Here is a 27632-nt window from a genome sequence, read left to right on the forward strand (position 1 = left end):
TAGTTCCTTTGGGCTGCTACAGCACAGTAGCATTCTACCATAGATCAGATGGACTGTAGACCATAGGTATTTATTTCTCCCAGGTCCAAAGGTATCAGATAGCAGGGTACCAGTGTGGCTGGGTTCTGAGGAGGGTCTTCTTTCTGGTGGGCAGACTACTAGCTTTATATCCTCACATATACAGGAGTAAGGGATCCTTTTCTTATAAAAAGGCACTGTTGTTATTCAGCACTTAGTAACCTCTCAAAGGCCCAATTCCATCACCGTGGAATTAGAATTTTAACATATAAACTTTGAGAGGCCCCTCTATAAAACAAAACAAAACAAATCAAAACAGAAAAACAAAGCAAAAGAATTTAAGAGGCAAAACAGTACATTGCATTGCCCTATGCTTGTTTCTGTCTCTGGGTCTTTGCACTTTTTATTTCTAGACTAGAACATAGTACTTCTAGAGCTTTCCATTACTTTGTTCTCTGTGTGAAATCTTTCACTGATCCTCTTATTTTTACTCCTGCAACCTGCTTAGCCTGTGTCATCTTCCTCTCTGCCTATTTGTTTTGCTCTCTATCTCTTAAAGTTCTCTGAAGGCAAAGCATTATTTTATTTACTATAGTATCTCCAGACTCTAGAACAATACAGACGGCTGCTGAATGGATGTCCAGTGAACAAATAACGTTTTTGAGTTGATTGTGGCTCTCATGTAATTTCTGTATAAAGACTTTGAGAAGTCCAATATGCTGAAATAATCTTTTAGATCAACCTTTTCTTGAAAATCATTAAAATTATATTCAGTTCTAGCACTTCTTAAAACTTAATAGCTATGCATGGGCCTGGAGTTTGGCCTAGTGATAGAGTGCTTGCCTAGCATGCAGGAAGCCCTGGGTTCAATTCCTCTGTACCACATACATAGAAAAAAAACCAGAAGGGGTGCTGTGGCTTAAGCTGTAGAGCACTAGGCTTGAGGAAAACCCAAGGACAGCATTCAGGCCCTGAATTCAAGCCCCAGGACTGTCAAAAAAACCCCCAACTTACTAGCTGTACATAACTGTTTATGTTTGTTTTTCCTCTTTGGTGTCTTAGGGGAACATATCTGGATAGTTCTTGATGGCCCAGTCGATGCCATCTGGATTGAGAATCTGAATTCTGTTTTGGATGATAATAAAACACTAACCCTTGCCAATGGGGACCGGATTCCCATGGCTCCAAACTGTAAGATCGTTTTTGAACCCCACAACATTGATAATGCTTCTCCTGCCACCGTCTCGAGGAATGGAATGGTTTTCATGAGCTCTTCTGTTCTCGACTGGAGTCCCATTCTTGAGGTAATCTGAACCCTTTTCTAGCATAATTTCAAAAAGAAAAAATAGATCTTTTAGCAGGATTTGAGTGTTTGTCCTAGAATTTTCTGTGTTAGGCAGAGCAATTGATTTTTTATTCTGATGTTTATGGAAGACCTTTGGTTGCAGGGACATACAAATCTTGATTGCACCTCAAACTCTGCGTTCTAATCACTTTTAAACTCTAATTTCCAGTAACTGCCTGGCCCACATGACTCAATAATCCTGCCAAACTGTGTCTGAGGATTGAATAAGTAAAATTGTATTTGATCACTTCGGGGATTTCTGGTAGTTTTAAAGGATAGTTGTTCTCATAAAGTTCGGGACTAGACATTTTTAGATATTAACTTAAAGTCAATTTGTTAAAATCACATATAAGGAGTTTTTTTTTATAAGATCCAGTAATCATACTATTAACTTTAAATTTGCACTTGGATATAATATTTGAGATAATATCTTCAGTTCATGAGCAAGTATATATTATTACCACCAATATATTAAGGATATATCAAATTAGAATTAGATTAAAACTGAGTGCCCTGTATACTTACATATTTTAACTAAATCAATACTGTATTATAACAGGATTTCTTTGTCATTGCTAATCAGATTTATTATCTTTATATACATTTGGATTTTGAAAATAGTTTTGCTTGCGCATTTCCCAGTTTAAATAAGATAGATGTTCATTTTACTTTCCCATCACATTCTTTTCTCTAATTTCAATGTGGATATAGCCTAACTTTTATTAATGTCTTTCCAGAAGTCCTACAACTCTGTGGTGCAAAAAGGTCTAGATTGGGAAACATAAGAAGAGGTTTAGGGGAGGATCAATCATATAGAGAAACAATGCTGACATAATTGAGCCTGTCACTACAAAGTTTTCTAAAGATTTAATCTTTCATAATTAAATTATTGGTCTACTGAAGAAAATAAAGGTCAGGATTGTTTTGGACCTACCTTTCTGAAATCAGCAACAGTTCTTAAAAATACAATGGGTTGGTCACTTCCCAATTCTGCCACACTAGAATTTCTGGGAAGACCTAGGACTTCTCACATGGAGCTGCATCACAACAGACTCTCCATACAGCTGTGCTTGGTAACTATGGATCCAACAAACCCTAAGGGGAATGGATTTATGAGAGTTTTCCAAAAGATTTGTTTCACAAAGATTGATGAGAAATATTTTTATATTAGTAGGCAATACATAGAATTTTTTTATATAAACTTCTATTACAGTCTCTCTGGATTGAAGCTGAATGAGACCTTTCATATAAGAGCTATGTGTATCTGATAAAAATTTATAAGCCTTTAAATAATTTAGTTTCCTGTGGGAATGAATAGACAGAAGCAAACCTCACCCTGGGATAGATTGGAAATGGTAGACAGGGCAAGGCAGCTCTGAGATAGACATTAGAAAGGCAGACTCATTGAGATAGAGGTGGGAGGTAAGAGGTGGGATTCCATGGGCCTAGCTGCTGGGCGAATGTCCCCTTTTCTGTGCTATCCACTCTAAAATACTGGTATATTTTTGTTGAAGTAGAACAGAGCAGATTCATGAATTATATAAAAATTCAGAATTCACGTTTGTGGGTCCCTATTGAGGGATGAGTTAATCTCTTCAAGAGAATTTGCCTCAGTATAGGAAATGGATGTATGTTAAATGATATTTTGTTATGAATACCATGCACTTTCTTAACATAGGGTTTCCCAAATTATTTATTTTTCTCACCATTCCTTCATATTTTTCTATGATATCTGTTGATTAAATTAGAAAAATGAAAAGAAACTACTGATTGTGGCCAATTTTTGTATCCCATTTAAAGAAATGGAGTGTGGCTTTCCTTCCATCAGTTACTGCCATCTGGATATCTACTTCCTTTCTTCTAGTGTGTTTTAATGAAGAGCTGAAGACTTGTTCTGCATTTGGCTTCATAGCCTCAGTATACATGTTATGGAGTCAATTATATTTGTAGATGTGGAGGTCAGACTCCTGGGCTTTGTATTCTGGCCTGGCTACAAACAAATGGTGATGGGATGCTGACAGGTTACCAAACCTCTTTAGGCCTCAGTTTCCTCATCTGTGAAAGGGGATAATAATAGTTCCCATTTCATGTACTTGCTTTGAAGAGTTAAATGAGGGAATATGTCAAAGCCATTATACAGCAAGGCCTTGTGTATCTTCAGGGCAGCATAACTATCACTTATTATTATTAATAAGTGATAGTTTGGAAAACAGTTTTCTTCAAATAGTCATTTTCCTGTTAGGTTCATAGGTGTGACTAATGCACCTGTCGTGAACTCACAGGGTTTTCTTAAGAAACGCTCCCCGCAAGAGGCTGACATTCTGCGCCAGTTGTACACAGAGACTTTCCCGGATCTGTATCACTTCAGTGTTCAGAACCTAGAGTACAAGATGGAGCTTCTGGAGGCCTTTGTGGTCACACAGAGCATCAACATGCTGCAGGGCCTCATTCCTTCAAAGGTCAGTGCTCCCTGGAAGGCCCTTCTGAACGAGTTCTCCCCTGCAGACATTAGAAATGGAAACTAGATCTGCCCAGAAAGAAGTGGGGAAGGGTCAGGGATGTGTTCATCTCTATGTCGATGTACATATCTGTATTTATATATTACTTTTGGCTTTCTCAAAGCAATGTGCGATTTCGTTGCTGGTTAACAAAATCACCTAGTTTACTTAAAAAACAAAAACCAAACCAAACAAAACAACCCTCCTCTGCCTTCAGCGCCCTGCTTCGTCCTGAACTTGGGAGAAAATCTTCTGTTCCTTTCCTTTCATTGAGCCAAGTTCTGGTTTAGGAATGAAGGCATTCAAATCCTAGATTCATAAGGCCATACAGGATGAGGCTAAATGAAAGGATCTCTGGGACATGGAAACAAGAGCTTTCTCTTGTGCGATTGTTGTTCCTAATGTACTATGTTATTTCTCTTCTCTTTTGTTGCCCTTTGGTTAATCTCATATTGTTATTGTATCTGACTTTGTTACCTGGTAAATTGTATATAGGTTTATTTGTTTATTTGAAATAGGAAAGGGAAGGGGGGGGAAACAAGATGATTGGGAGGGGGTGGGAAATGGGGACAAAAACATGAGGAGGGGCATCAATGTGTGAGAAGTAATGCATTACTGCCTGGAGAATGTAACTGTAACCCCTCTGTACAGTACAGTAATAAAAACAAAGAAGTAGCATTCAAAGCAGGGCGCCTGTTGTGTCCCCAGGAGCAGGGCGGCGAGCTGGGGCCAGAGCACCTGGCCAGGCTGTTCGTCTTCGGCCTGCTGTGGAGCCTGGGCGCAGGGCTGGAGCCGGAGGGGCGCCAGCGCCTAGAGCTCTGGCTGCGCGCACGGACCCAGCCCGCGCTGCCCCTGCCCCCGGCCGAGGACCCCGGGGACACCATGTTTGACTACTTCGTGACACCCGAAGGTGAGTGGTCCGGGCGAGGCTTAGCCTACTCCCGAAATGTCTAAAAAACTATCCTAAAAGACTTCAGGGTGAACTTGAAACGGAGATGTCCTTGAAAGGTCACCATTATGCACAGATGATGTCCACTCAATATTTGGTTGGTGAGGTAAGGAAAGTGGGGGAAGAAAATCTTCTCCTTAGTTCCATTTCAGCCATCCACTCGATGTAAGTGAACACTGCATATACAAATTGTCGGCTGAAGTACATTTCTTACCCAATATGAGTCTCGGGGTTTGTAGATTTAACTATTTCTCCAAACACATATTTTGGAATCTCTTTATCTGCTTCTAAGAATACTTCTGTGTGCAGATCCAAACATAAAGCAGTATGCATACATAGAATGCACGGCATACACGAAATTACATAGTATTTACATGTGCGTGTAACTCTGCCTCACCCCGCTGTCATATCTCAGTCTATGCTTCTGTCTCTTTCTCTACAAGCTGTCTCATCCAAGAGTGTTTCAGGTAATTTAAAAGCTTGGGAAATATGACATTAAAAATGACCATGCAGGCACATGCTGCTCCCACTCAGTTCTGTTATTTTTGCATGCTCTATATAGTAAAAAAAATCATATTTTCTGAGTGACTATCACTTCGGAATAATACCTTAAGGAACACTGAACAAGCCAGCTCATGTGCAGATCCATCCACCGGCCCTGGAGGTCTCTAACATTGATTTTTATCATGTGGGAGCATTTGGGAGGCATCCTCATGAGATCTGAAGATGTCTGCTGTTTAAAGGAGTTGTTCATGACTGAGCGGGGGCTGTGCGTGATCTTGGCTCCCCAGGGACCTGGCTGCACTGGAGGGCACGCACCCCAGAATATGTGTACCCTGCACAGGCCTCTCCTGAGTACAGCTCCATCCTGGTGCCCAATGTTGACAACGTGAGAACCGACTTTCTAATCAGCACCATCGCTAAGCAGGGCAAGGTAAGGCCTCCTGCTTCTATTGAAGAAGAGAATATTTGGACAAAGCCACTAGGAAACATACAGAATTCTTCATTTTTAGAATAATTTCTGATCCTGGCTGGAATAAATGAGCATATCTCTCTCTCTCTCTCTCTCTCTCTCTCTCTCTCTCTCTCTCTCTCTCTCTCTCTCTCTCTCTCTCTCTCTCTCTCTCTCTCTCTCTCTCTCTCTCTCTCTCTTTTCCCCAGTCCTGGGCTTAAGCTCAGGGCTTGAGCACTGTCCTTGGATTTTTCTCAAGGCTAGAACTCGACCACTTCAGCCTCAGCACCACTTCTGGCTTTTTCTAAGTATGTGATACCAAAAAATCGAACAAGTAAATGTTGACTTATTTCTTCAAAGAGAAATCATTAAAAATTAAAAAATAAAGTTGATCTGGTTTGCTAGGATTATCAAGTGCAGTATGGTTACCTAAACCAAAGCCTCACTGGTGGAACAATTAATTTCCTTTCTCACAGTTTTGGAGGCTAGAAGTTTTCAGGGTCGACTTCTTCAGTGGCCCTGCTTCTTGGTTTGTAAAGGACACCTCTTTGTGTCTTCCGTGGCCTTTTTTGTTTGTATACATCTCCGGTGTGTCCTCTTTCTGTAAGGACACCAGTTAGAGTGAATTAGGTTCACTTTTTATCAGTCTGTTTTTCAAGAGCCCTCTCTCCAAATGCAGTTACTTTGAGAGATTCTGGGTTTTAAATCTTCCACATATGAATTGGGAGATGCCATACTATCTAACTCATTTCATTTCATCCTCAATTCTTTTATTTTAGGCTGTGCTATTGATTGGGGAGCAGGGAACAGCCAAAACAGTCATAATTAAAGCATTCATGTCAAAATATGATCCTGAGTGTCATATGACCAAGAGTCTGAACTTTTCTTCTGCCACTACTCCGCTGATGTTCCAGGTACAGCTTCTTCCTTAATGCACATTAAACTGAAATTAGCAATTAAACAGAGATCTGAGAGACTCAGATCTCTGCTTTTCTACTTGAGTCCACTGGGGCTTTCTCTGGGTTTTAGTAGCCATAAAATAACCTGTACATTGTCTTCAATTATCTCTATTTTTCAATACAGCAGAATTTCTTTTTAGCTAAACTATACTGTATAATCTTAAATTATGGAGAATTACAAAAGTTTATGTGATGTGCTACAGACCAAGAATCTATTGAAAATCTTCATGTAGGAAAGCTTGGGAACATGCAAATATCCCAAACTAGAAGAAATGCCATTTATGCCTGCTATGATAACTGCTTTTCTGTGGATATTGCTGTTTCTCTAGCCTTTAGAGTCTTTTGTGTCGTCTTTGATGACTTTTTTTTTTCTCCATTTCTGGTGCAGATACTATAGCTTGAACTCAGCCTGGGAACTCTCTTAGCTTTTTAACTTAGAGCACACTTACACTTCCAGCTTTTTGCTGGTTAATTGGAGGGAGATAAAAGCTTCAGGGGCTCTTCTATCCAGGCTGGCTTCAAACTGTGATTTTCAGACCTGGATGACACATGTGAGTCAAGGATGTGGACATATCTAAAGAAATGCCTTGTACATGTCTTCCTATTTCTCCATGTACCCGTTCTTCTCTACATAATCCATTGCTCTGTGATTCTCTGGTTTACTAGCATGGAAGAATCCTGAGCAACTCTCTAAGTCTTTTCTTTCAGTCCAGATTTTTTTCTCTCTTCCAATCTTGTATTTCCTGAGTTTTTCATTTCCCTTTGTGTTCCCGATTCACATTTCACCATGGCTCCTACAATGAATTAGATCAGTTACACAAAGGTAACAAAAACCTTGGATGCTTAGCTGAGAAAATATATAATCTCATTTATATCATATATTCTATCACACCATACCCTATCATAGTGAGAAAAAATTGCATTGCTTTCATTAGTAAAACTTCTAGGACTAACCAGGCTTGTGATGGCTGACAGATTCTTTTTCTCTGGTCCTAAACTGTGCCAAACTTTACTGAAATTGAGGATGAAATTCTAAATGTTGATTCGTATCTCAATCATTTGCAAACTCTCTTATTTTTATTAGATTATTAATAAATTGTCAAAATTCCAAACTCACGAAATGTAGTCTTTGATGGACTTTGTTGTTCTTATTAAAATGAAAATATCAGCAAAATGGAGATTGTTGGGAAAGCGTGGCTAAATCATGACTTTTATCACTTAATTAAATCGATGACAGCAGAGTGCCAATAAACTAAAACCATTGATTAAATTTCCAAATAAGGTTGTCAACTTCATTAAACATCTCTGTTTGAGATGGACTTTCTAATATTGCCTTGCCTTCTATCAAACAAATCCCATTTATACAGTGTCTCGTGGGAAGGTCTGGATGAAAGGTCAATGTTAAATTGTAGAGACAGCATTGGTATTTTTGCGCATGGGGAAAGAAAGGCACATTAAATTATCCTAGACTGGCAAGATGCTTATATTATCATATTTTATTTGTATTGGTTTTCATGTTATTTGCAAATTCAGAAAACCATATAATAATTTTCTAGAAATAATACCATATTGAAGTACAATACTTAGAAGAACAAGAAAGAAGGTTTTGGAAACATAAAAATAAAAACTGTTTTTTTTTTAGATTCCCCTTATCTGATACACAACTGCTTTAGGTAGTTCTCTCTTTTATTTCAGGGTTAAGAGCTATGTGTCACAGCTTCTTTTCCAGTCTGGACACATTCCAAAATCACCTGCTTTGTTTATTGACTGAGCCTGCTTTAACTGTTGAGTACCAAGGCTCTCTATTAAGCAAGATTCATTAATTTTAGTAAGCTTTCAATTAGCCAAACTGCACAAAATTAACTTTCTCACTATAACTTTCACCCATGCATATTAGACAGAGTGGATATAACAGAGCCTTTGTCTTTGTTTCATAATTATCTGGAGCCCGACCAAAATGAATTGGTCGAGGAGGTCGTAGACGTTGCCGGTCCCTTCTGTCACCATGATGATGCACTGTGTCATCAAGACCAGCCCCCTGCCATTGCTTACCAGGGCTCCCTTGTCTTTTGCCAGCATGTTGGATTTACATCTTTCATAGGTGGACTGATACATGTCTCTCTTTGCCTAGGGCAGTCCACTGTCTTACTTCCACTATCTGAAGTGAATAATTTGTTGTAGCTTCCCCCCACCTCCAAAGGGTCTAGTTTGGATAAAAATTCTCAGTGTGGGAAGGAAAAGACGAAAGTGAAAATTAAGAGAAAGGAAGTTCTTTGTCTTTTCTCTCTGGCCCTTTCTTCTCTCCTCCTTCCCTAACTTCTTTGCTTTGGCTTTAGTTACTTTTCTTAAAGGGAGTTGCATTCTTGCCGAGGCTAACCTAAGACTTTCATCCTCCTACCTCTGACACCCATGTTACTGGAAAAAAAAGCACAACTCATCACACCTGGCTTATTTTGTTGAGATCGGAGTCTTGGTATTTTTTTTTTTTACCTGGAGTGGCTTACAACCATAATTCTCTCCATCTCTTCTTCCAAGAACTTAGGATTATAGACCAGAATTTTCATGTCCAGCTACTTAACAGAATTTATTTTATTTTTTAACTTAAATCAACATTTTTATGAAATTAAGTCATTTACAATCATGACTATAACTGTATGCATTTTCTTGTGTTAAAATCTTTTTTTCCCACATTTTATCTATTTGTCTTTAAATAGTTGCACATAGGAGTTGCTATTAAATAAAGCAGTTTATGAATACAAAAATATATCTTGATTCATGTCACCCCTTTTACGTTCTCACCCAGCCCTGCCAACCCACATTTTCCTTCACTTTTCTGAATTTTGTAAGATATGCATTGAATTCATGTCTTCATTCTCCCCACCCTCTCCTCCTTTTTAGCCTCACTCCTTACCTTTCAATGCCCACCTCCTGCTGTTTATTATATTGAACTTTTGAGTTTGACTATCTAAGGAACTGCACTATTTAAGTTCTCCTGTGAATCTACCCTACTGCAGTTAATACATTTGTGCTAACCACCCAACATATTCAGCTATATGTTTATAAGTTAGAGTTTGCTTTTATATATGAGGGAAAACATACATCTTTGTTTCTCTGGACCTGACTTACTTCATTTAACATAATTTTTAAAGGTCTTTCCATTTCTTTGCAAATGATACCATATTATTCTTTCTAATGAATAAATATAATTCCATTGTGTTTATATACCACATTTTCTTGATCCATTTGCCTATCAAGGGACATCTCGGCAGATTGCATATCTTGGCTATGATAAGTAGTGCTGCAACAGACATGGTTGTGCTGGTGGCTTTACTTTATCCTGGTTTGTAACCTTTTGGGTAAATGCCCAGGAGTGGACTTGCTGGATCATAAGGTAGTTCTATCTTTAAAAATATTAAGGAATGTTTGTAATACTTTCCAGAGGGGTTGAACAAGTATATATTCTCTCCAACAGTGTATTAGCATTCAGTTTTGGCCTCATCCTTGCCAGCATCTGTATTTGTTTGTTTCCTTGATAAAAGACAGACTACAGAATGGGAGAGTTTTTGTTAGTTATACATGAGACAAGGCATAATATCTAGAATACACAGAGAAGTTAAAGAATTAAATCATCAATAAACAACACTCCAATTAATAAATGGGCTAATTAGCTATAGAGAGTCTTCTCAAAAGAAGTAAAAATGGTCAGTAGCCACATGAAGAAATGCTCCACATCTCTGGCCATAAAGAAAATTCAAATCAAAACAACATTGAAATTCCATCTCACTCCATTATCAAGCCACATTTATTATTAGTGAAAGATTTTTAAATGAATATGTTATTTAGGTATTAGATTTTAGCAAAGGGACCAAGTTCTTTAATTTTTTATCTTTTAGCAAATAACACATATGTAGACTTAAAATTAAGTTCATTTCAGTCTAGCTGTATACAGTTTTGCTTAAAAGAGACAGGAGCTTAAACAGAGATTCACATAGAAATAAACATTTACATTTGTATTATGAATTAAGTGTGTATACATTCTTTTCTCACATATATCATTATATGCATGAATATATAGACACTTAATTCTGAATTTCTATTCAGAAATATTAAGTAGTAAATTAAATCACAAAATTGGTAAGTGGGAAAAGTAGCTTAATATTTTTTATTCTGAATTTAAACCCAGTCAGAGTTGGGTCAGACTGCACGTTATGAAGATTCTGCATTGTATCCTATATACAGAGTCAGTTGGGAACTACACAAAGCCAAGAACTGGGAAATGCACAATCTCCTCAATTATATGAGTTCCTGCCAGTATTGCTTCCAATGCAAGCTTCTTTCCTTAATTATATGAGACTCTGCCAATACCCCCTTCCCATGCAAGCTTCTGCTCTCCTCAATTATATAAGACCCTGTCGGTACCCCTTCCAAAGAAAGTTGGCCATGATTTTAGGGGAACTTAATGTTTACATTATATTGCTTTTCATGAATTCAATTTTTTTTGGCCAGTCCTGGGGCTTTAGCTCAGGGCCTGAGTACTGTCCTGGGCATTCTCAAGGTTAGCACTCTACCACTTGAGCCACAGCACCATTTCCAGCTTTTTCTGTGTATGTGGTACTGAAGAATTGAACCTGTGTCTTTGTGCATGCTAGGCAAGCACTCTAGCACTAGCCCAAACTACCAACCCTAAACTTAATGTTTACATTATATTGCTTTTTATGAATTGCAGGAAACTGAACTGCCTCTAACTTTATAATTCCTAGCTTAGAGCAAAGGATGAGAATTTCCTTCTCTCCATTCCTAAACTTACCACCTCGCCTCGTTTTTACTTCTAAATAAGTCAGCCACACAACTGGAGCTAGTGTTTACACTCCATTTCTGTACAGTTAGACAGAAAACAAGACCAGAATCATATTTATGGCTATAGCATGCATAAGGTGATATCATACTATGATTCTTTACTTCCAGAGTAAAGTTATTGCTTATCTGTAGAAAGTATAGATTTCTCTTTGTCTAGTTCTGTGCTAGAGATTTCAGTTTTTTAAAAATCAATAGCTAGGTTGAAGGAAATGACATTATGGAAAATCTTTCATCTAAGTCAATATGTCATAAAGTGTGTTTAGTTAATGGTAATCCTGTGTGCCTGTTACTTTTGGTTTAGAAATGAATTCTCTAGGAATATGTAAATAAGATTTCTATAATGAATCCATAGACACCCAGAGACAAGCATCATTATTCTGTATGAACTAGAGAGGCTAAAGGGACCAGACAGCAAGGTATCAGAACCAAGAGATTAAGAAAGACTGTTTAAGGATAAGTGACTGGTATCACAGAGTTCCTTGAAGGTCAGTCATTGGGGTCCTGTAAAGGGTTGACAGGGTGACATGGTACTTTAGAGACTTCTTTTTAGCTGCAGAGTAGAAAACATGATGGGAGAAAGATGGCTGTAACTGGAGAGACCCAAGAGCAGTCGTAGTAATAGTTCCTTAGTAGGAGATTGGGCTGGACCATAATCTAGAAGGGAATGTGGGAAGAGAAGGAAGCAAACTTTGTAAAGAATATTTAGTAAGAGGAGTTTGTATTTGGACATGTTGATTTTTTTTAATGATGCTATGTATGGATTATTCACATTGGAAGTACAGTGAGAGACAGCAATTTAGATGTCTTCTAAATGTCCTATTAGAAGATGCAGCTATTGTATTTCAAGCCTTCAGGCAGGTCCTACCAAACTTTAAAATTCATTTGGCAATTATAGAATAGGCAGCAATTCCACAAACATATGAAAGTTTCAACTTTGAGGCTCACAAGCAACTTTACTTTCTCCTTCTTTGTGTGTGTGTGTGTGTGTGTGTGTGTGTGTGTGTGTATGTGTGTGTGTGAGAGAGAGAGGGGGGAAGGAGAGAGAGAGAGGGAGAACAGAGAGAGAGAGAGGAAGAACAGAGAGAGAGAGAGAGAGAGAGAGAAAGAGAGAGAGAGAGAGAGAGAGAGAGAGAGAGAGAGAGAGAGAGAGAGAGAGAGAGAGAGAGAGAGAGAGAGAGAAAGGGCGAGAGAGAATTGAGAATTTAGCACTTTATCAGGGTCATAACCAAAGTATAGGTATGTGGTATAATTCTAAATGTATTATTCTAATTATCCCACCTGTGGCTTTTTATCTCTTCGAGAGACTCATAAGACATAAAATCTTCACATGCTAAAGAATTCTCATTAATAGACATAGATGTCTGTTAATGGGAAGGCCCTGGGTTTGCTACAGGGGGTTGTCAGGAGATTACTAATTGGTTTATGCATTTAAATTCATTGAGAGACAGAGGTAAATTTAATCTAGGACTATTCAACAGTGTGTTTTTATGTCAGGGGAATATGAACTTTTTGCTATTGTAGTATTTCATGGGAGGGTTGTTTTGTAATTGAATGAGGGGTGCGGCATTTGCATATCTTTCTGTTAAAATGATGGAAGAATTCATATCACTCATTAAAATGGTGATGGAACTTACAGTTGACAATTATTGCAAAAATTTCCAAGGACACATGTATGTCTTTTTTGTTGCATCTTGGTGGCTTTTATGGTTGCATCTGGATTAAAAAAATCATTTTTAACTGGTTTACCCTTTATCATGAAATAAAATGTTTGGATAGGAAAAGAATTCGTTTGATCTCTGCAAACCTTTACTTTCCTTCCCATATTTACATGTCATCTATAACACAATTTGAAATCATGTGTGAGTTCATTGCTACAATTGTAGCAATGGCATGAGAGTTTTAGGATTTTGAGCTTGTAGAGGCTAAGGGCTTTGGAGCTCTCTGTGTTTTTGTCTCTGTGCTGGACTCTTGAACAATTAACTGATTTCCAAATCAGTTCATAATACTATGGAAAGAGTCTGAGATCTCCATCATCTTCCCTACCCCTTTAACTCTTTCAGTGCTCTTTTAATGCTCTTTGCTGCATTGATAATTTTTTTTTTGGCCAGTCGTAGGGCTTGAACTCAGGACTTGAGCACTGTCCTTGGGCTCTACCACTTGAGCCAGCACCATTTCTGGCTTTTTATGTGTATATAGTACCTAGGGCTTCGTGCATGCCAGGTGAGCAAGCTACCACTAAGCCACACTCCCGGCCCCAGAAAGTTTTTAAGAAAACACAATGGGTCTACTCTTCTACCACCTAAATTTCAGACTGTAGGAATGAGAGCAGAGACTCAAGTGGGTTTTATTCTTTTCCTATGTTGAACTGGAGACTGAGAAGCCATTTGGTGTGATTGCTTCTGCCAGGATTGGGTGAGGTTACAGGAATTGCTTGCCTTCCTTCTCTGAGGACCATAGTCCTTGGTCTATGACAAACATGCAGCTCGGGAAATAGGCTTTATAAAGCTTTAGGCAGTAGTCCTTTTCGGCATTATCTTTGATTATAGGATAGGGTTTGCAAAACTGGGGCCTTCCAGTCATGGGGAAGATGATGTCATCTGTATGGACACAATAAGACAAAACTAAATCATGTAACATGGGCAGAACAATTTCATCGCATTCAGTTTTTATATGGATCAGAGCTTCATTGACTCCTCAAGTAAGACATGTGCAAAGGCTGTGAATATTAAACAAAATAATGTAGGTACTTTATAGATTGTTTGATGTGTTTTTTTTGAGGGAGGAGCTTTTGTTTTGCTTGCTTTTTAGTAATTGACATGATGTAAGAGAAATTTCTCAGTCTGTCATTGACTTCTTTTTTAACAGAGGACAATAGAGAGTTATGTGGATAAACGAATGGGTACAACCTACGGTCCTCCAGCAGGAAAGAAGATGACTATATTTATTGATGATGTGAATATGCCAATAATCAATGAATGGGGAGATCAGGTACATTGATCTGATTGTGCATTTTATTTCTTTGAGCATCAGTTTATTCTCTGATGAATAAATACTTTATACTTTTGAAGCCTACAGTTCTTGAATTCCAGTGTTCCTTCGTGCTTCAGAGCACTCAAGGAGTGCAGAGCTGTGAAGGGCATTTTCACTCTGTAAGTTGTCTTCTTTAGGTTACTAATGAGATAGTACGACAGCTAATGGAACAGAATGGGTTCTATAACCTAGAGAAGCCCGGGGAGTTTACCGGCATCGTGGACATCCAGTTTTTGGCTGCTATGATCCATCCTGGAGGTGGACGCAACGACATACCCCAAAGACTCAAGCGGCAGTTCTCCATCTTTAACTGCACCTTGCCTTCTGATGCCTCCATGGACAAGATCTTTGGTAAAATGGATGGGAAATGGGGAGTGAAAGAACACCTGCTTGTGCTTCTAGGAGAAACTCTTCTTCCAGAGGGGACCACGGAAAGAACCTTGGTGGCTCCTTAGTCCACAACCTCATCACTATCTGGTGTTTACTCTCATAAAGTGTTGTGTTATAGATACGAATACGTTGGGTTTCCTAATAGATCTTTCCTAACTTTTTTTTCTTACTGTTATTTATTTTATGATCTTTAAGTAGTTGTACAAAGGAGTTGCCATTTAGAAAAGTAGTTTAAAGGTAGAAGAATAAACGGGGTGGAGAATGGGGACAAGGCAAGCCCCAAGTCGTACCACAGAACGGAGGAAAAATATGGGAAGAGATAGGTTGTATGGGGGTGAAGTTGTTGAAAGGATAACACAGACCCAAATGTATTATATACATATATTATTTGTAAATGACAAAAAAGTCAATACACAACCTAAAAATAAAGAAAACTGAAGGAAGGTGTGGGTTGGGAGAAAAAGTTTAAGAATGTATCTTGCATCAGTGTGGCTTGGTTTAATTTTATTTAGGTGACTATCAACAGCTTTTGCAAGCAGGAAGACTAAACCTTAAATGAACTTAGAAATTACATGGCTTCCTCATGAAATGTCTGGTTACTTTTCCTTTATGCTAAAGCTATATGTTGCTGATATTTGAGGCAACACATGTAACAGTTTTGTCCAAAGGAATGATGATTCATAGAGCAGATAACTACCCCAGTCTGGTTATCAGAATAATGGACAGAATTGTAATTGACCGATTAAATATGTTTTAGTCAAAGATAAGTTAGTTGAAGTTAGTTGAAGCCCAATATACCATTATATATATTTAACTGAGCAAAGAAACATGTCTTTATGACTGATTGTGGAATGATTTCATTTTTAGAAAAAGAATATAAATTGGTGAACAACTCCTTGTTGAGATAAAACTCATGAAGGCTACTAAAATTAATTTCTGGCTGACTACAGTGTCATCTTATTACCCTCAGGCTAGGAGAGTATGGTTGTAATCTGCCTACAGTCATAGCAGTGGCGAGGTTTGGAAACCAAATGACATTTGAATTATCTAAACTCAAGAAATGTAAAGAGGGTTAGAAAGAAGGACCATGGTGGCTTTTAATTATTCTTGAAGGCTTGGGAAAATTTGCAGATAAGCATATGCAAATTTTTAATAATGTATGGAAAGGCAATAGCAGAATGGTGAAATCTTTTAACAAATATTTTTCATATTTTTTACAAGTCATCTTTATAAATTCTTCATTTGATATAATTAAATGAGTGTAGTAAGAGTTTTTAGTAGCAGTGCCTCCCTTTTGTCTTATCCTGTCTCCCTCCTTCCTCCCCCTGCTTTTTCCTTGTAGTTCTGGGGATAGAATCCAGGGCCTTGTGCATGCTAGGCAAGAGCTCAGTCAGTGGATCACAAACCTACTCTCAGTAGTTTCGATTAAGCATTTAATAATATGAATATAAAAAGAAAATAAATTTATTTTCTTTCCTATGTGGCTGTTAAAAATGTGTAATTACATTTGTTCAAATTCTGCATTGTAGTATTTTTCAATTTAACTGAGTTTCTTCAACATGTTGTGATCTCCCTTTATAGGAGTGATTGGGGTTGGCCACTACTGTACCCAGCGGGGTTTCTCAGAGGAAGTGAGAGACACCGTTGTGACATTGGTACCACTGACCCGTTGCCTGTGGCAGAGGACCAAGGTTAAAATGCTCCCAACTCCTGCAAAATTCCACTACGTGTTCAACCTTCGAGATCTCTCTAGGATCTGGCAGGGAATGCTGAACACCACTTCAGAGGTCATCCAAGAACCTGATGTAAGTGATATTTAGTAGCAGAAACTAAGTAACCATGCCATTTATCCTACAATCTAGATATTTTTAGTTTTGACTTTTATGTAAAAAAAATAGAAAAAATTATCTTAGGCCATTTCAGCATGCTTATACCTTTCCTCATTGGTCACCAACTAACATGAATAAGGGGAAAAATAAATACATATGAACATTTTAAGATCCAATTATCTTAGGCTTATGCTTAAGGAAATAGTATACACAACTATTTATAATTTCTAAAATCAAAAACAATTGAATTCAGTTTATATTTTTTGTATACTAAATAATGGATGATTTTTATGTTAGCATTAGTCTTCATATTTTAAGTTTGACTTTTAGGCTAAAAATGTAATTATTTCTATAAATAAACATTCAGAACGAAAGAAACCATTTCTTGTTAACCATCCATGATTTTGGCCATATAACAAGATACACTCAAATAATTGTCCATGCTACTAAAAACCAAAAGGAAGCAGAAGAGTTGAACATTTAATACAAAAATAAGCATTTGTCCATATACTGAATTGGATTGTGCTCCATATACTGAATTAGATTGTGCTCAGTGCTAGAAGAATTCTATTAGATGTAAGAGCGTGATATTAAAAATCCAGTCTGCCTTTTCTTTCCCTCTTGCAAAGCATGGCCTCTGGCTAACGTTGAATTGGCCTCTTTTGCAGCCTCTCTTGAGCGTAGGTGGTAGGTGAGCAAAGGAGGTTTGGGGAATTTCTCCCATTAATTCAGAACAGTGAATTATTATTGTGATGTCATTAAACAATAAAATGTCATGAAGCCCCTCAAATGTTGAACTTTGAAACACTCTACAAGCCTGCCCCAGATGTTCATAAGTAGATAACCACACTTGCTAACTTGAAGATTAGACACTGATGTGGGAAAACTCACAGTCATTTTAACAGAGAATCGAGAGACGGCTTAGTGTCAGCGGATATTTTTAAGCTGAAAATTTTCTCAATATTATTAGTGAGCTTATGGAATTGTAGAATGTTATTAGAATATTATCCAGTATCTGAGTATCCATTTTCAATTTTTTTGATGATTATTTTAAGTCAGTGTAAACAATTCCAGCAATTGGAATCATAATAAACTTCTGTCTTAATGGAACTGTTGAATATATTCTACTGTACTTTGCTTTTCTGGCATCCAAACAGTATTTAATTATTAGCTATATAGTATGCTAAGCTAAAATCATTAATCAAAGTAAAGAATTTCCATTAGTCTTTGAGAAACAATAACGAACTGAGATAAACATTTGCCTATCAGGCCAAGGTTATAATAAAATTATTTTTCTCAACTTACAGTGAACTTTGTTTCTTTCAGATTACGTGATTGTTTTGTTCAGATACCTGTGCTTTGTCCATATATCAAACAGATTCATTTAACATAAACATAAAACCTTTTCTTAGAATACCAGCCTGTTGGTTGATTAGAGTGACTTATTGTTTTGTGAAGGTATTTTGTTTAGATTTAGAGAACTGCAAAAGAATAAATTTTAGGGCCGGGAATTTGGCCTAGTGGTTAAAGTGCTTGCCTAGCATGCATGAAGACCCGGGTTCGATTCCTCGGTACCACATACATAGAAAAAAGCCAGAAATGGTGCTGAGGCTCAAGTGGTAGAGCTCTAGCCTTGAGAAAGTCCAAGGACAGTGCTCAGGCCCTGAGCTCAAGCCCAGGACTGGCAAAAAAAAAAAAAGAAAAAGAATAAATTTTACTTTCCCATTAATATTAGTTGAACAAGACCAATTTGAAATGAAATGTGGGATTTTTTTTTTTTTGCCAGTCTTGGGGTTGGAACTCAGGGTCTGAGCACAGTCTTTGGGCTTTCTGCAAGGCTAGGGCTCTGCCACTTGAGTCACAACACCTCTTCCGGCTTTTTTATGTATGTGGTAGCAAAGAATTGAACCCTGGTGTTAGTGCATGCTAGGCAAGCACTCTATCACTAGGCCAAACTCCCAGCCCTGGGCATATTTTAACCCTAATTTTTATAGAAATTATATTCATATTTAAGTTGTTGTAAAAATAGGTTACCATTTACCATGCCAATTTATAAGTGCCATGCATCTTGATGAATAGTAACCTTAACCTTTAGAGTATTGCATTTTAAGTACAGAAAGACAATTCTCTATAAAACCCCAAGTTATCTTTCCCATCATTCCCAAGTAATTACTCATTTAATCACACTGTCTGCAGGAGCTGTTAAAGCTTTGGAAACATGAATGCAAGCGTGTGATCGCTGACCGTTTCACAGTGTCTGATGATGTGACCTGGTTTGATAAGGCTTTAGCTCATTTGGTAGAGGAAGAATTTGGTGATGAGAAGAAACTCTTGGTAGATTGTGGAATTGATGCATACTTTGTGGATTTCTTGAGGGATGCACCTGAAGCTACAGGTAAACTATTGGAGCAGAATTTAAAATTCTCTAAACAGTGTTCTTAAGGGGGATTCTGAAGGCAGAAGGTCAATTTCCAGAAGTTGAGGTTATGCCTAACATGGTAATGAAACAAGCCTGAGACAAAGTCGGTGACCAATAAACATAGCATGGATAGATAAATGAGTGATTATGGAGTTCAAAGATTAATGACTCCAATGCTGATTATTCTTGGATATTAAATAAATTAGGAAGGCAGGACAGAGAAGAAAATAACTAGGCACATGTAGTCTATCAGAGGTAGTTTAGAGGAAGGAATCAGTGCACATTAGCTAGATGTCAATGAACAACTTTGAACCTCACTCTCATGTATGAAAATGTGAGTAGATGCATGGTGGGCCCTGTGGGAAATAAGCAAAATGTCATCTGTGGAGTCACGTGGGCATCTGTGGACTATAGTCACAACCAAATGGTGGCAAAATGAGAAGTGTTATTAGGATCATCTGAATGTTGAAAATAAAAATAAAATTCTTCAAATTACAAGTGGCTGTGCAATATAATTACAAAGAGCTATGGTTCCATGAAAAGTTGATATTTATGACTTTTCTAATGAAAAGAGGTAGTACTCTGATTATTTCTCCTCAGAAATAACTGGGCATGGAGAATTATTATTCTTTCTTTTAATAGCTCCTTCCCAAACTGTGAATGAGTCTTAAATTAATTTGCATAATTTAAAAAGCATTTGGAAGTACCTACTATTTTCATCTTCAAAAATAGTTGCAAGTGGTCAGGCAGTCTCTGATTAATTTTGGTAACAATTTGACTCATGAAAATTATTTGCATGCTAGGCTTGGTGGAACCCACATGTTTTCCTAGCATTCAGAGGCAGGAGGATCAAGAGTTTGAGACCATACTAGATTACACAGTAAGACCTTGTCTCATAAAACAAACACAAGCAAAACATTTTAGACTGATAGTTGCAAAATGATGTTTTGTTGGCTATGTAATCAGAGAGAAATGAATATATTCTTTGTATCTTAAATCAAATACATAATAATATTTCATAAGGGCATAGACAATTAGAATTTATGTAGTGCATGTATTTTATACTACATGTATTTCATTTTCTCTAATTCAGAAGGATAATTAATAGGTTCTAATTTTCAAGGAGTAAAGCCTAACTTTAGGGGACAGAACAGATACCAGTGAGGAACCCATAAAGTTCTGTGACTTCAAACCATTTTGTTTCTCAAAGTTTGAGCTGAGCATTGGTGAATACATTGTGAGTATTGAAGTTTGAGGAGAGAGAGCTTTGCAAATAGATCAAAATTCCCAGCTTTATCATAAAGAGGCTAATTGTATTGTCACTTCAAAATAATTATGTACAACAAGATTTGGAAAATCTATTCCTTTGTTACTTGGTGAATTGCTAAGTTATTTTCTGGTATATTCAACCAAAGTATTACTTTTTCCACTTGCAATTACAACTGAGAGTGAATTTATATAGGCCCAATTTAGCACTTTTGGCATTAAGCTTTACAGTTCGTTTTGGAAAAGTATTGTCTATTATGAGCTTTAGATTTTTAAATAGTATTTTAATTTTAATATACTTTATCAGTGACATAATGCAATGTTTACTTAAGAAATTACTTTTCTGCTTTCTTTTAACCTTTCCCCTTCATTTCCTAAAACTGACATATTTTCCCAATTAATTTGAAATTTCTCAATCATAATAGTTTTCTGGGCAAATGCAATGACCTTTTCCTTTATAATCTTACTTAAAAATCATGTGATTCTTGACCTTCCTTGTGAGTTTTGACATTAAGTCTCTCCATACTTTTGACTTTCACTTTAGCCATTAAACTCATATCTCTGGGAGAATCTTTGGTTAATTGTCAGTTGTGATTAAATTCAGTGAATACATTTTGTGTACATAAGGTCATATAGGATGAGACTAAAAGAAATGAACTCTAGGATATGGAAACAAGAGCTTTATTTTGTGTGATTGTTGTTCTTAATTTACTATGTCATTTCTCTTATCTTTTTTGCCCTTATGGTTTATCTCATATTGTTACTGTATCTGACTTTGTTACCTGGTATATTGTATATACCTTTATTTGTTTATTTGAAACAAGGAAGGGAATGGGGGAAACACGATGATTGGGAGGGGGTGGGGGAAGGAAAAAGGGACAAAAACATGAGAAGGGGTATCAATGTGTGAGAAGTAATGCACTTACTATCTGATGAATGTAACTGTAGCCCCTCTTTACATTATCCCAACAATAAAAAAAAATGTAAAAAACAAAAAGGGCTGGGAGTTTAGCCTAGTGGTAGAGTGCTTGCCTAGCATGCACAAAGACCCAGGTTTGATTTCTCATTACCACATACATAGAAAAAAAAGCCAGAAGTGGTGCTGAGGCTCAAGTGGTAGAGCTCTAGCCTTGAGAAAGTCCAAGGCAGTGCTCAGGCCCTGAGTTCAAGCCCCAGGACTGGCAAAAAAAAGGTAAAAAAAATAAAAGAAAATGGCTTTTGTTTATTTTTTGTCAGTCATGGGGCTTGGACTGTGGGCCTGTCCCTGAGCTCTTCAGAAGAGCACAAGGCTACCACCCTACACTTGAGCCACAGTCCCACTTCTGGTTAATTGGAGATAAGAATCTTATGACCTTTAGTGCCTGGGCTGACTTTGAACAATGATCTTCAGATCTCAGCCTCCTGAGTAACTAGGATTACAGGTGTGAGCTACCAGTACTCAGTGAAAATGAGTACTAGATCTGGAAGAATTATACCTAACCATGATCCTAAAAATCCCAATGCTTTTTGCCATTTCCTGCTTTCTTCTTTTTTTCCCCTTAAATATAAATAACCTGACATGGGGATGGAAATTGATATTATGCAGCATTGAATTACAGAGACATGAGTGTACTAATTTAGATCGAAGTTAATGGTGAAGTCTAGGAATGTGAGGATGCTTAAGAGTTTCTTCTTCCTTACCAAAGGAGAAACTCCTGAGGAGATGGATGCTGAAATGCCCAAAGTTTATGAGCCAGTTGAGTCCTTCGATCACCTGAGGGAGCGTCTGAACATGTTCCTGCAGCTGTACAATGAGAGTGTCCGCGGTGCTGGCATGGACATGGTGTTTTTCGCCGATGCCATGATCCACTTAGTGAAGGTACCATGGCTTCACTTCACGAAGTGACTGGCAGTTGCTTTCCCACCACATGCCCCTGGTCCTTCCTTTTCATCTCCTGGAGGAGTATGAGCATTAAAGCAAACTCAAGGCTCACTTCCAGTCTAACTTCCATGCTGACTGTATCAGGTTATACCTTGTAAGTTTAAAATAAGAGCACATGTACTTCCAACATGTGATGCCATTATTGTCTTCACTGTTCTGCACGGCTTCCACCTCAGTGTTGTCATCACATGGGATAAATGTGGTGGACATTTGAGTTCAAAGCCCAAGAGAAGGCTGCTATATTTTTTAAAATCATGTAGTGATTATCACTATGAAAGAAGTGCATGGGCCAGGAGTGTGGCTTACTGGTAGAGAGCTAGCCTAGCATGCATGAAGCTCTATGATTGATTCCTGCTACCACGTACACAGAAACGGCCAGAAATGGTGCTGAGTGTCAAGAAAAAGAAAAAAAAAAGAAGTGCATAAACCATGGAGACATTAAGCTAGGTGAAGCAAGCCAAACAGACAAATGTTGTAGGATTCATTCAAACCATGCTTGGTATGGGATTATTAAAAATGATAAAGTCAGGCCAAGAGTGTAGTCTAGTGGTAGAGGGCTTACCTAGCATGCACTAAGCTCTGTGTTTGATTCCTCCATACCACATACAGAGAAAAAGCTGGAAGTGGTGCTGTGGCTCAAGTGGGAGAGCGCTAGTCTTGAGCAAAAAGTGTTCAAGTACAGTACCTAGGCCTTGAGTTCTGGGGGAAAAAAAGTCAGCCAGTAGAGTGCAGCCCCATCTAGGGACTGGGTGGAGAGGGGAACACACCGGGAGTTGGTCGTAAATGAGTAGTCTCAGTTTTCCAAGATAGAATACGCTGTGCCCAGTAGTATTAAATTATATGCTTTATACTCTTTATGATAGTGAATTTGCTTATGGGTATTGATCATCTAAAACCAGTGTAGAAACAATTGCCTTTTAGTAGGTGAAAATTGGATTGGAATGACATCTACTGGGAAAGTTCTCTCTTAGTTTCATTACAGTATCTATTATTTTTAGGATACCTGGCCATTAGAGGTTGGAAGTAAAATATATTAGTTTACTTATGTGACTATATGCTAGTTTACTTATGTGATGTAGTTAGATATCTCATATGAAGTCCATTGTTGTTGATATTCTTCCTTTGCTGACCACAGTTGCTTTTTCAGATTATATCCTTAGAAAAAAGTCAGTTTGAGGTTAACTTCCTTTACTTAGGTTTAACCAAGAAGAATAATCTCATAAACATGTGTTTCCTCTGGGAATCTTAGATCCTCTTGCTGGATCGTAGAAATGGAGAGATTTGAGAGCTTGTGATAATGGGGTTTGCCTATCTGATTATTTTTTCATTCCAGGAAGGAAGACAAGGAAAACATTTATGTAAGGATGCATTGGGTCTGGGAGAAAGAGGAAGGTAGAGGTAGAGGTAGAGGGCTGCTTTGGGGTTGAACCCCTATTAAATAAGTGATTAGCCTGGTGACTGAAGCAACCATCTATACTGAATCATGATGTTTTTCAAAGCCAAATACTACTAAAAGTAGTTTTGAATTATTCCCATTTATAATCAGTTAGGAGCTTAATGTTTCATGAAGAACAAATTTATAAGTCATGATTGATAGTTAAAAGGAAGGAACGAAAGAAAGGGCAAACATTTGAAATGAGTAATATTAATTAATGGTGAATTCATGATGAAGCATCTGTTTTGAAATGAAGAGGGCATTTTAATGCAAAACTTAAAGCACACCTTGAAGTCCTTTTCATTGATCTTCTTAGAAACACAGCCAGCAGCACTCTGGACTGTGTGTCGATCTTTCTTGCTGCAGCCCTTGGGGTCCTAAACACATCTGACTGTTGCCACTCTAACTGTGCATCCAAGCTGTGTGCTACTTCAGAAATTTCCTCATTCCTTCCACCGGCATATGGCGCCAATCTGTGTCTGAGACTCTCACAGTTCCTACACTGGCCTTCCTCTTAGCTAGAATGCAGAGGGAAGATGGTGTACTTGCATGTGGACAGCTAACCATGTTTTCTATTTCCTGCTGTAGATCTCTCGAGTGATCCGTATGCCTCGGGGAAATGCCCTCCTTGTTGGAGTGGGCGGATCGGGGAAGCAGAGCCTGACCAGGCTGGCTTCCTTCATCGCTGGCTATGCTTCTTTCCAGATCACCCTGACAAGGTAAAAAAAAAAAAAGCATGTACTTTCACCTAAAATGGAGTTTGAAAGATGCTTCCCAGAACCCGCCTGAAGTTAATAATGTAATGTATTTTTCTTCTAGCCATGGAGAGCCAGTGGTTTCCTCTTTCTGAATGTTGATATGGTTTTGGTTTCTCCTTTCATGTGCATATTTCACATGAAGAATCTGCTTTTGAGACATTTCAGCCTCTGAAGATAGTGAACTCTTGCCTGGTTGTTCAATTATAGGCAATTATAGGAGCCTCACATGCACTCTTTTTTGTTGATTTTGGAAGAAATTTGCACTTTGTGAGTGATAGTACAAATAATTTGGCATTGATTATTCATTCAGATATTTCAAGATATCTATTGATTGTAGACTCTGTGCCCAGCACTGGCTAGAAGCACAGGTCGTGATAGCCACTCCATATCTGACATAATTAAAGTAAAAGGCGGAAGGATTTAGTTTACCTCCCAGTTTCCAAGGCTTCAGCCTGTGGCTGGATGTCTTCATATTTCTGCCTGTGGTCAGGCAGAACATGGGTCCTGAGCACGGGTACTCACCTCATGGTGACTGGGACCAGAAAAAAGAAAGAGACTGAATGTCAGGGACCTAATATTGGCTTCTAGGGACCCCCGCCCCCCGCCCCCAGTGCCTTACCTGCCTTCCACTAGGCCACAGATATTTTTTTTTGTCAGTAGGACTTGAGTTCAGAGCCTGAGTGCTGTCCCTGAGTGTTTTCGTTCAAGGCTAGGGCTCTACCACTTTGTGCCAGAGCACCGCTTCTGGTTTCCTTGTGGTTAATTGGAGATAAGAATCTCATGGGCTATTGTGCCCGGGCTGACTTTGAACTGGGATCCTTAGATCTCAGCCTCTTGAGTAGCTAAGATTACAGGCATGAGTCACTAGAGCCCAGCTCTTTGGTAATTTGTTTTGAGGGGGGATTTCTACCTGAGAGAAATGGCATACATATACTCTTATAGTTTGTGGATGGAACCTGCACAAAACAATTGGACTCAGAGTTTTGTTCCCTGGGATAAAACCTTATTGTTTCCAAAGCACTTTTACATAAACAAGTTTGATTTGGTGTTTCAAAGAATTTGGGGGTTGGTGTTGGCAATCAGGAAGGGATGGTTCATTTTACTGATGTCCAAGAAGGAGCTAATAAACCGACTTCAAGACTTTGTCAAAAGAACTATGTTTCAAGTCTACTGTGGCTTCTACTGCATTGTAATGCCTCAGTAAATGCACTGTACAGCAGCTCCTGGGGTAAGGCTGGTTCTTCGCCTGTCATTCCTGGTCCATTCCCAGTGAGAGGACAGGCAAAGTCCTCCTCACTTGCACTCAGCCTTCAAGAGACTGCTATCCTCCTCAGTCCCTGTGTGTCCCAGGCTGTGATGCAGGTACCTTGGGAAGCAGTTTGGTCATTGTTTGATATTAAGTTATTTGAGGGGTTGCCCTTAAAACAGGGAGAATTGCCTGAAAATGTTCCTTATGTCGGTAGAAGCTGAATAAAGTATTTTTTTTCTTTGCGTTCTTTTTTTAAGAGTTGAACTGTGTTATTTTTTATACAGATTTTTTATTGTAATTAATGGAAAGGTTACATTATATTCACTAGATAGAAGGTGCATTACTTCACATTGATACCCTTTCTCATGACATGGTCCCCGTTTTCTTCCTTCCCTCCCCCCGCTTATCTTGATTTCCCCCCTTCCCTATCCAATTTCAAATAACCAATTAAGCACATATAAAATATATCAGATAACAAGGTGAAATATTGTAACAAATTGAGATAACCAAGGGACAGCAAAAGAGATGAGAGATAACATAGTACATTAAGGACAACAATCACTCATTATATGGCTTTTGTATTATTAAAATGCTTTCGTGAGTAGGTGCTGGTGGCTCAAGTCTGTAATCTTAGATACTTGAGAGAGTGAGACCTGAGGCCCAAGGTTTGAAGCAGCCGGGTTAGGAAAGTCTCTGAGACTCTTACCTGTAATTAAACACATCAAAGTGCCAGAAACAGGGCTGTGGCTCAGTGGTGGAGTGTTAGCCTTGAACACAAAAGCTCAGGGACAGCCCCTCTACTTTACCCACCTCCCCCAATAAAAAGAGCAAAATGCTTCTGTGTTCTGGTCATCTGTCTTAAGTCTTCTAGAAATATGGATGCATAGTTGTGGTATTTTTTAATTATAGTGTTTATAGATTAAAAGAAATAAAGACAGGCTATAGAACTATTTAGTAGCTTTAGAAAATCAGATGGCTCTTTGTCCCTATGCTCTGGATTTTGAGTTTTTAATGCCACAAAAGAGAAATAACAATTTAATAAGCCAGTCTCCAGGATTAGAATATTTTCGTTTCTACTTTTGATAGCTGTGGACTACTATTTTGAGACTTCTCTAATGTTTTGATTATAGATTAACTTCTTTCTAGAGATCATTTTGAGGAGTGAACGCGGATTTGTGGTGGGATTTATTTCATGTTTTCAGCTACTGCTGTATTTTGCTGCAATATACCAATGTCTGGAGAAACTGTTAGTGGAATCCAAAAGTTCTGTGGACAGTGATAATGCTGGGGACCACTTTTAACAGGATGTCTCTTCTCTTTATAGACTGAAAGCTTGAGTTTACTTTTGTTTCACTTATGAGGTGCTTTCAAAAATAATCTCCTAACGATCATTTCTAAAAAATATCACTGTTCACACATTTTCAAAATGAGACGTGGTTTATGCATTCAAATGGTGTTTGCTTATGATAAGAAATTGTATTTTTGTTCAGGTTAAATTTTTAAGAAATTGTCAATAAGAAGTTGCACGAAGGAGTCGCTATTCAACCAAGCAGTTTATGAATACAATGCATCTTGATCAATGTCACCTGGTTTCGTCATTCTCCCCACCCCTCCCCACCCAGCCTTCCCCTCAATTCTGATGAGTGTTGTATGCACTGGATTTTATGACTGCATTTTCTCCCTTCCTCTCTTCATTTGTCTATTCCTTCCCCCTCTCCTTGAACTTGCCAAATGCATGAGACTTTGTTAGGAGGCTG

The 27632-nt window shown here is 38.1% G+C and overlaps 1 protein-coding gene across 2 annotated transcripts in view; it reads left to right on the forward strand.

Moving 5' to 3' along the window:
• Dnah5 (dynein axonemal heavy chain 5) overlaps positions 1–27632 on the forward strand; it is a 192320-nt gene that overhangs the window by 93153 nt on the left and 71535 nt on the right. For both annotated transcript variants that reach the window (XM_090332123.1, XM_090332124.1), the window contains exons 43-53: positions 1081–1322; positions 3646–3822; positions 4570–4771; positions 5602–5744; positions 6542–6676; positions 14444–14566; positions 14746–14959; positions 16580–16803; positions 19024–19222; positions 22198–22370; positions 24457–24587. In XM_090332123.1, coding sequence (XP_090188249.1) covers positions 1081–1322; positions 3646–3822; positions 4570–4771; positions 5602–5744; positions 6542–6676; positions 14444–14566; positions 14746–14959; positions 16580–16803; positions 19024–19222; positions 22198–22370; positions 24457–24587 — 1963 coding nt within the window. The remainder of the gene's footprint in view (positions 1–1080; positions 1323–3645; positions 3823–4569; positions 4772–5601; positions 5745–6541; positions 6677–14443; positions 14567–14745; positions 14960–16579; positions 16804–19023; positions 19223–22197; positions 22371–24456; positions 24588–27632) is intronic.

Source organism: Megascapheus bottae, chromosome 4 (genome assembly GCF_031878675.1).
Source record: "Megascapheus bottae isolate mThoBot1 chromosome 4, mThoBot2.hap1, whole genome shotgun sequence".
NCBI classification, from domain to species: domain Eukaryota; kingdom Metazoa; phylum Chordata; class Mammalia; order Rodentia; family Geomyidae; genus Megascapheus; species Megascapheus bottae.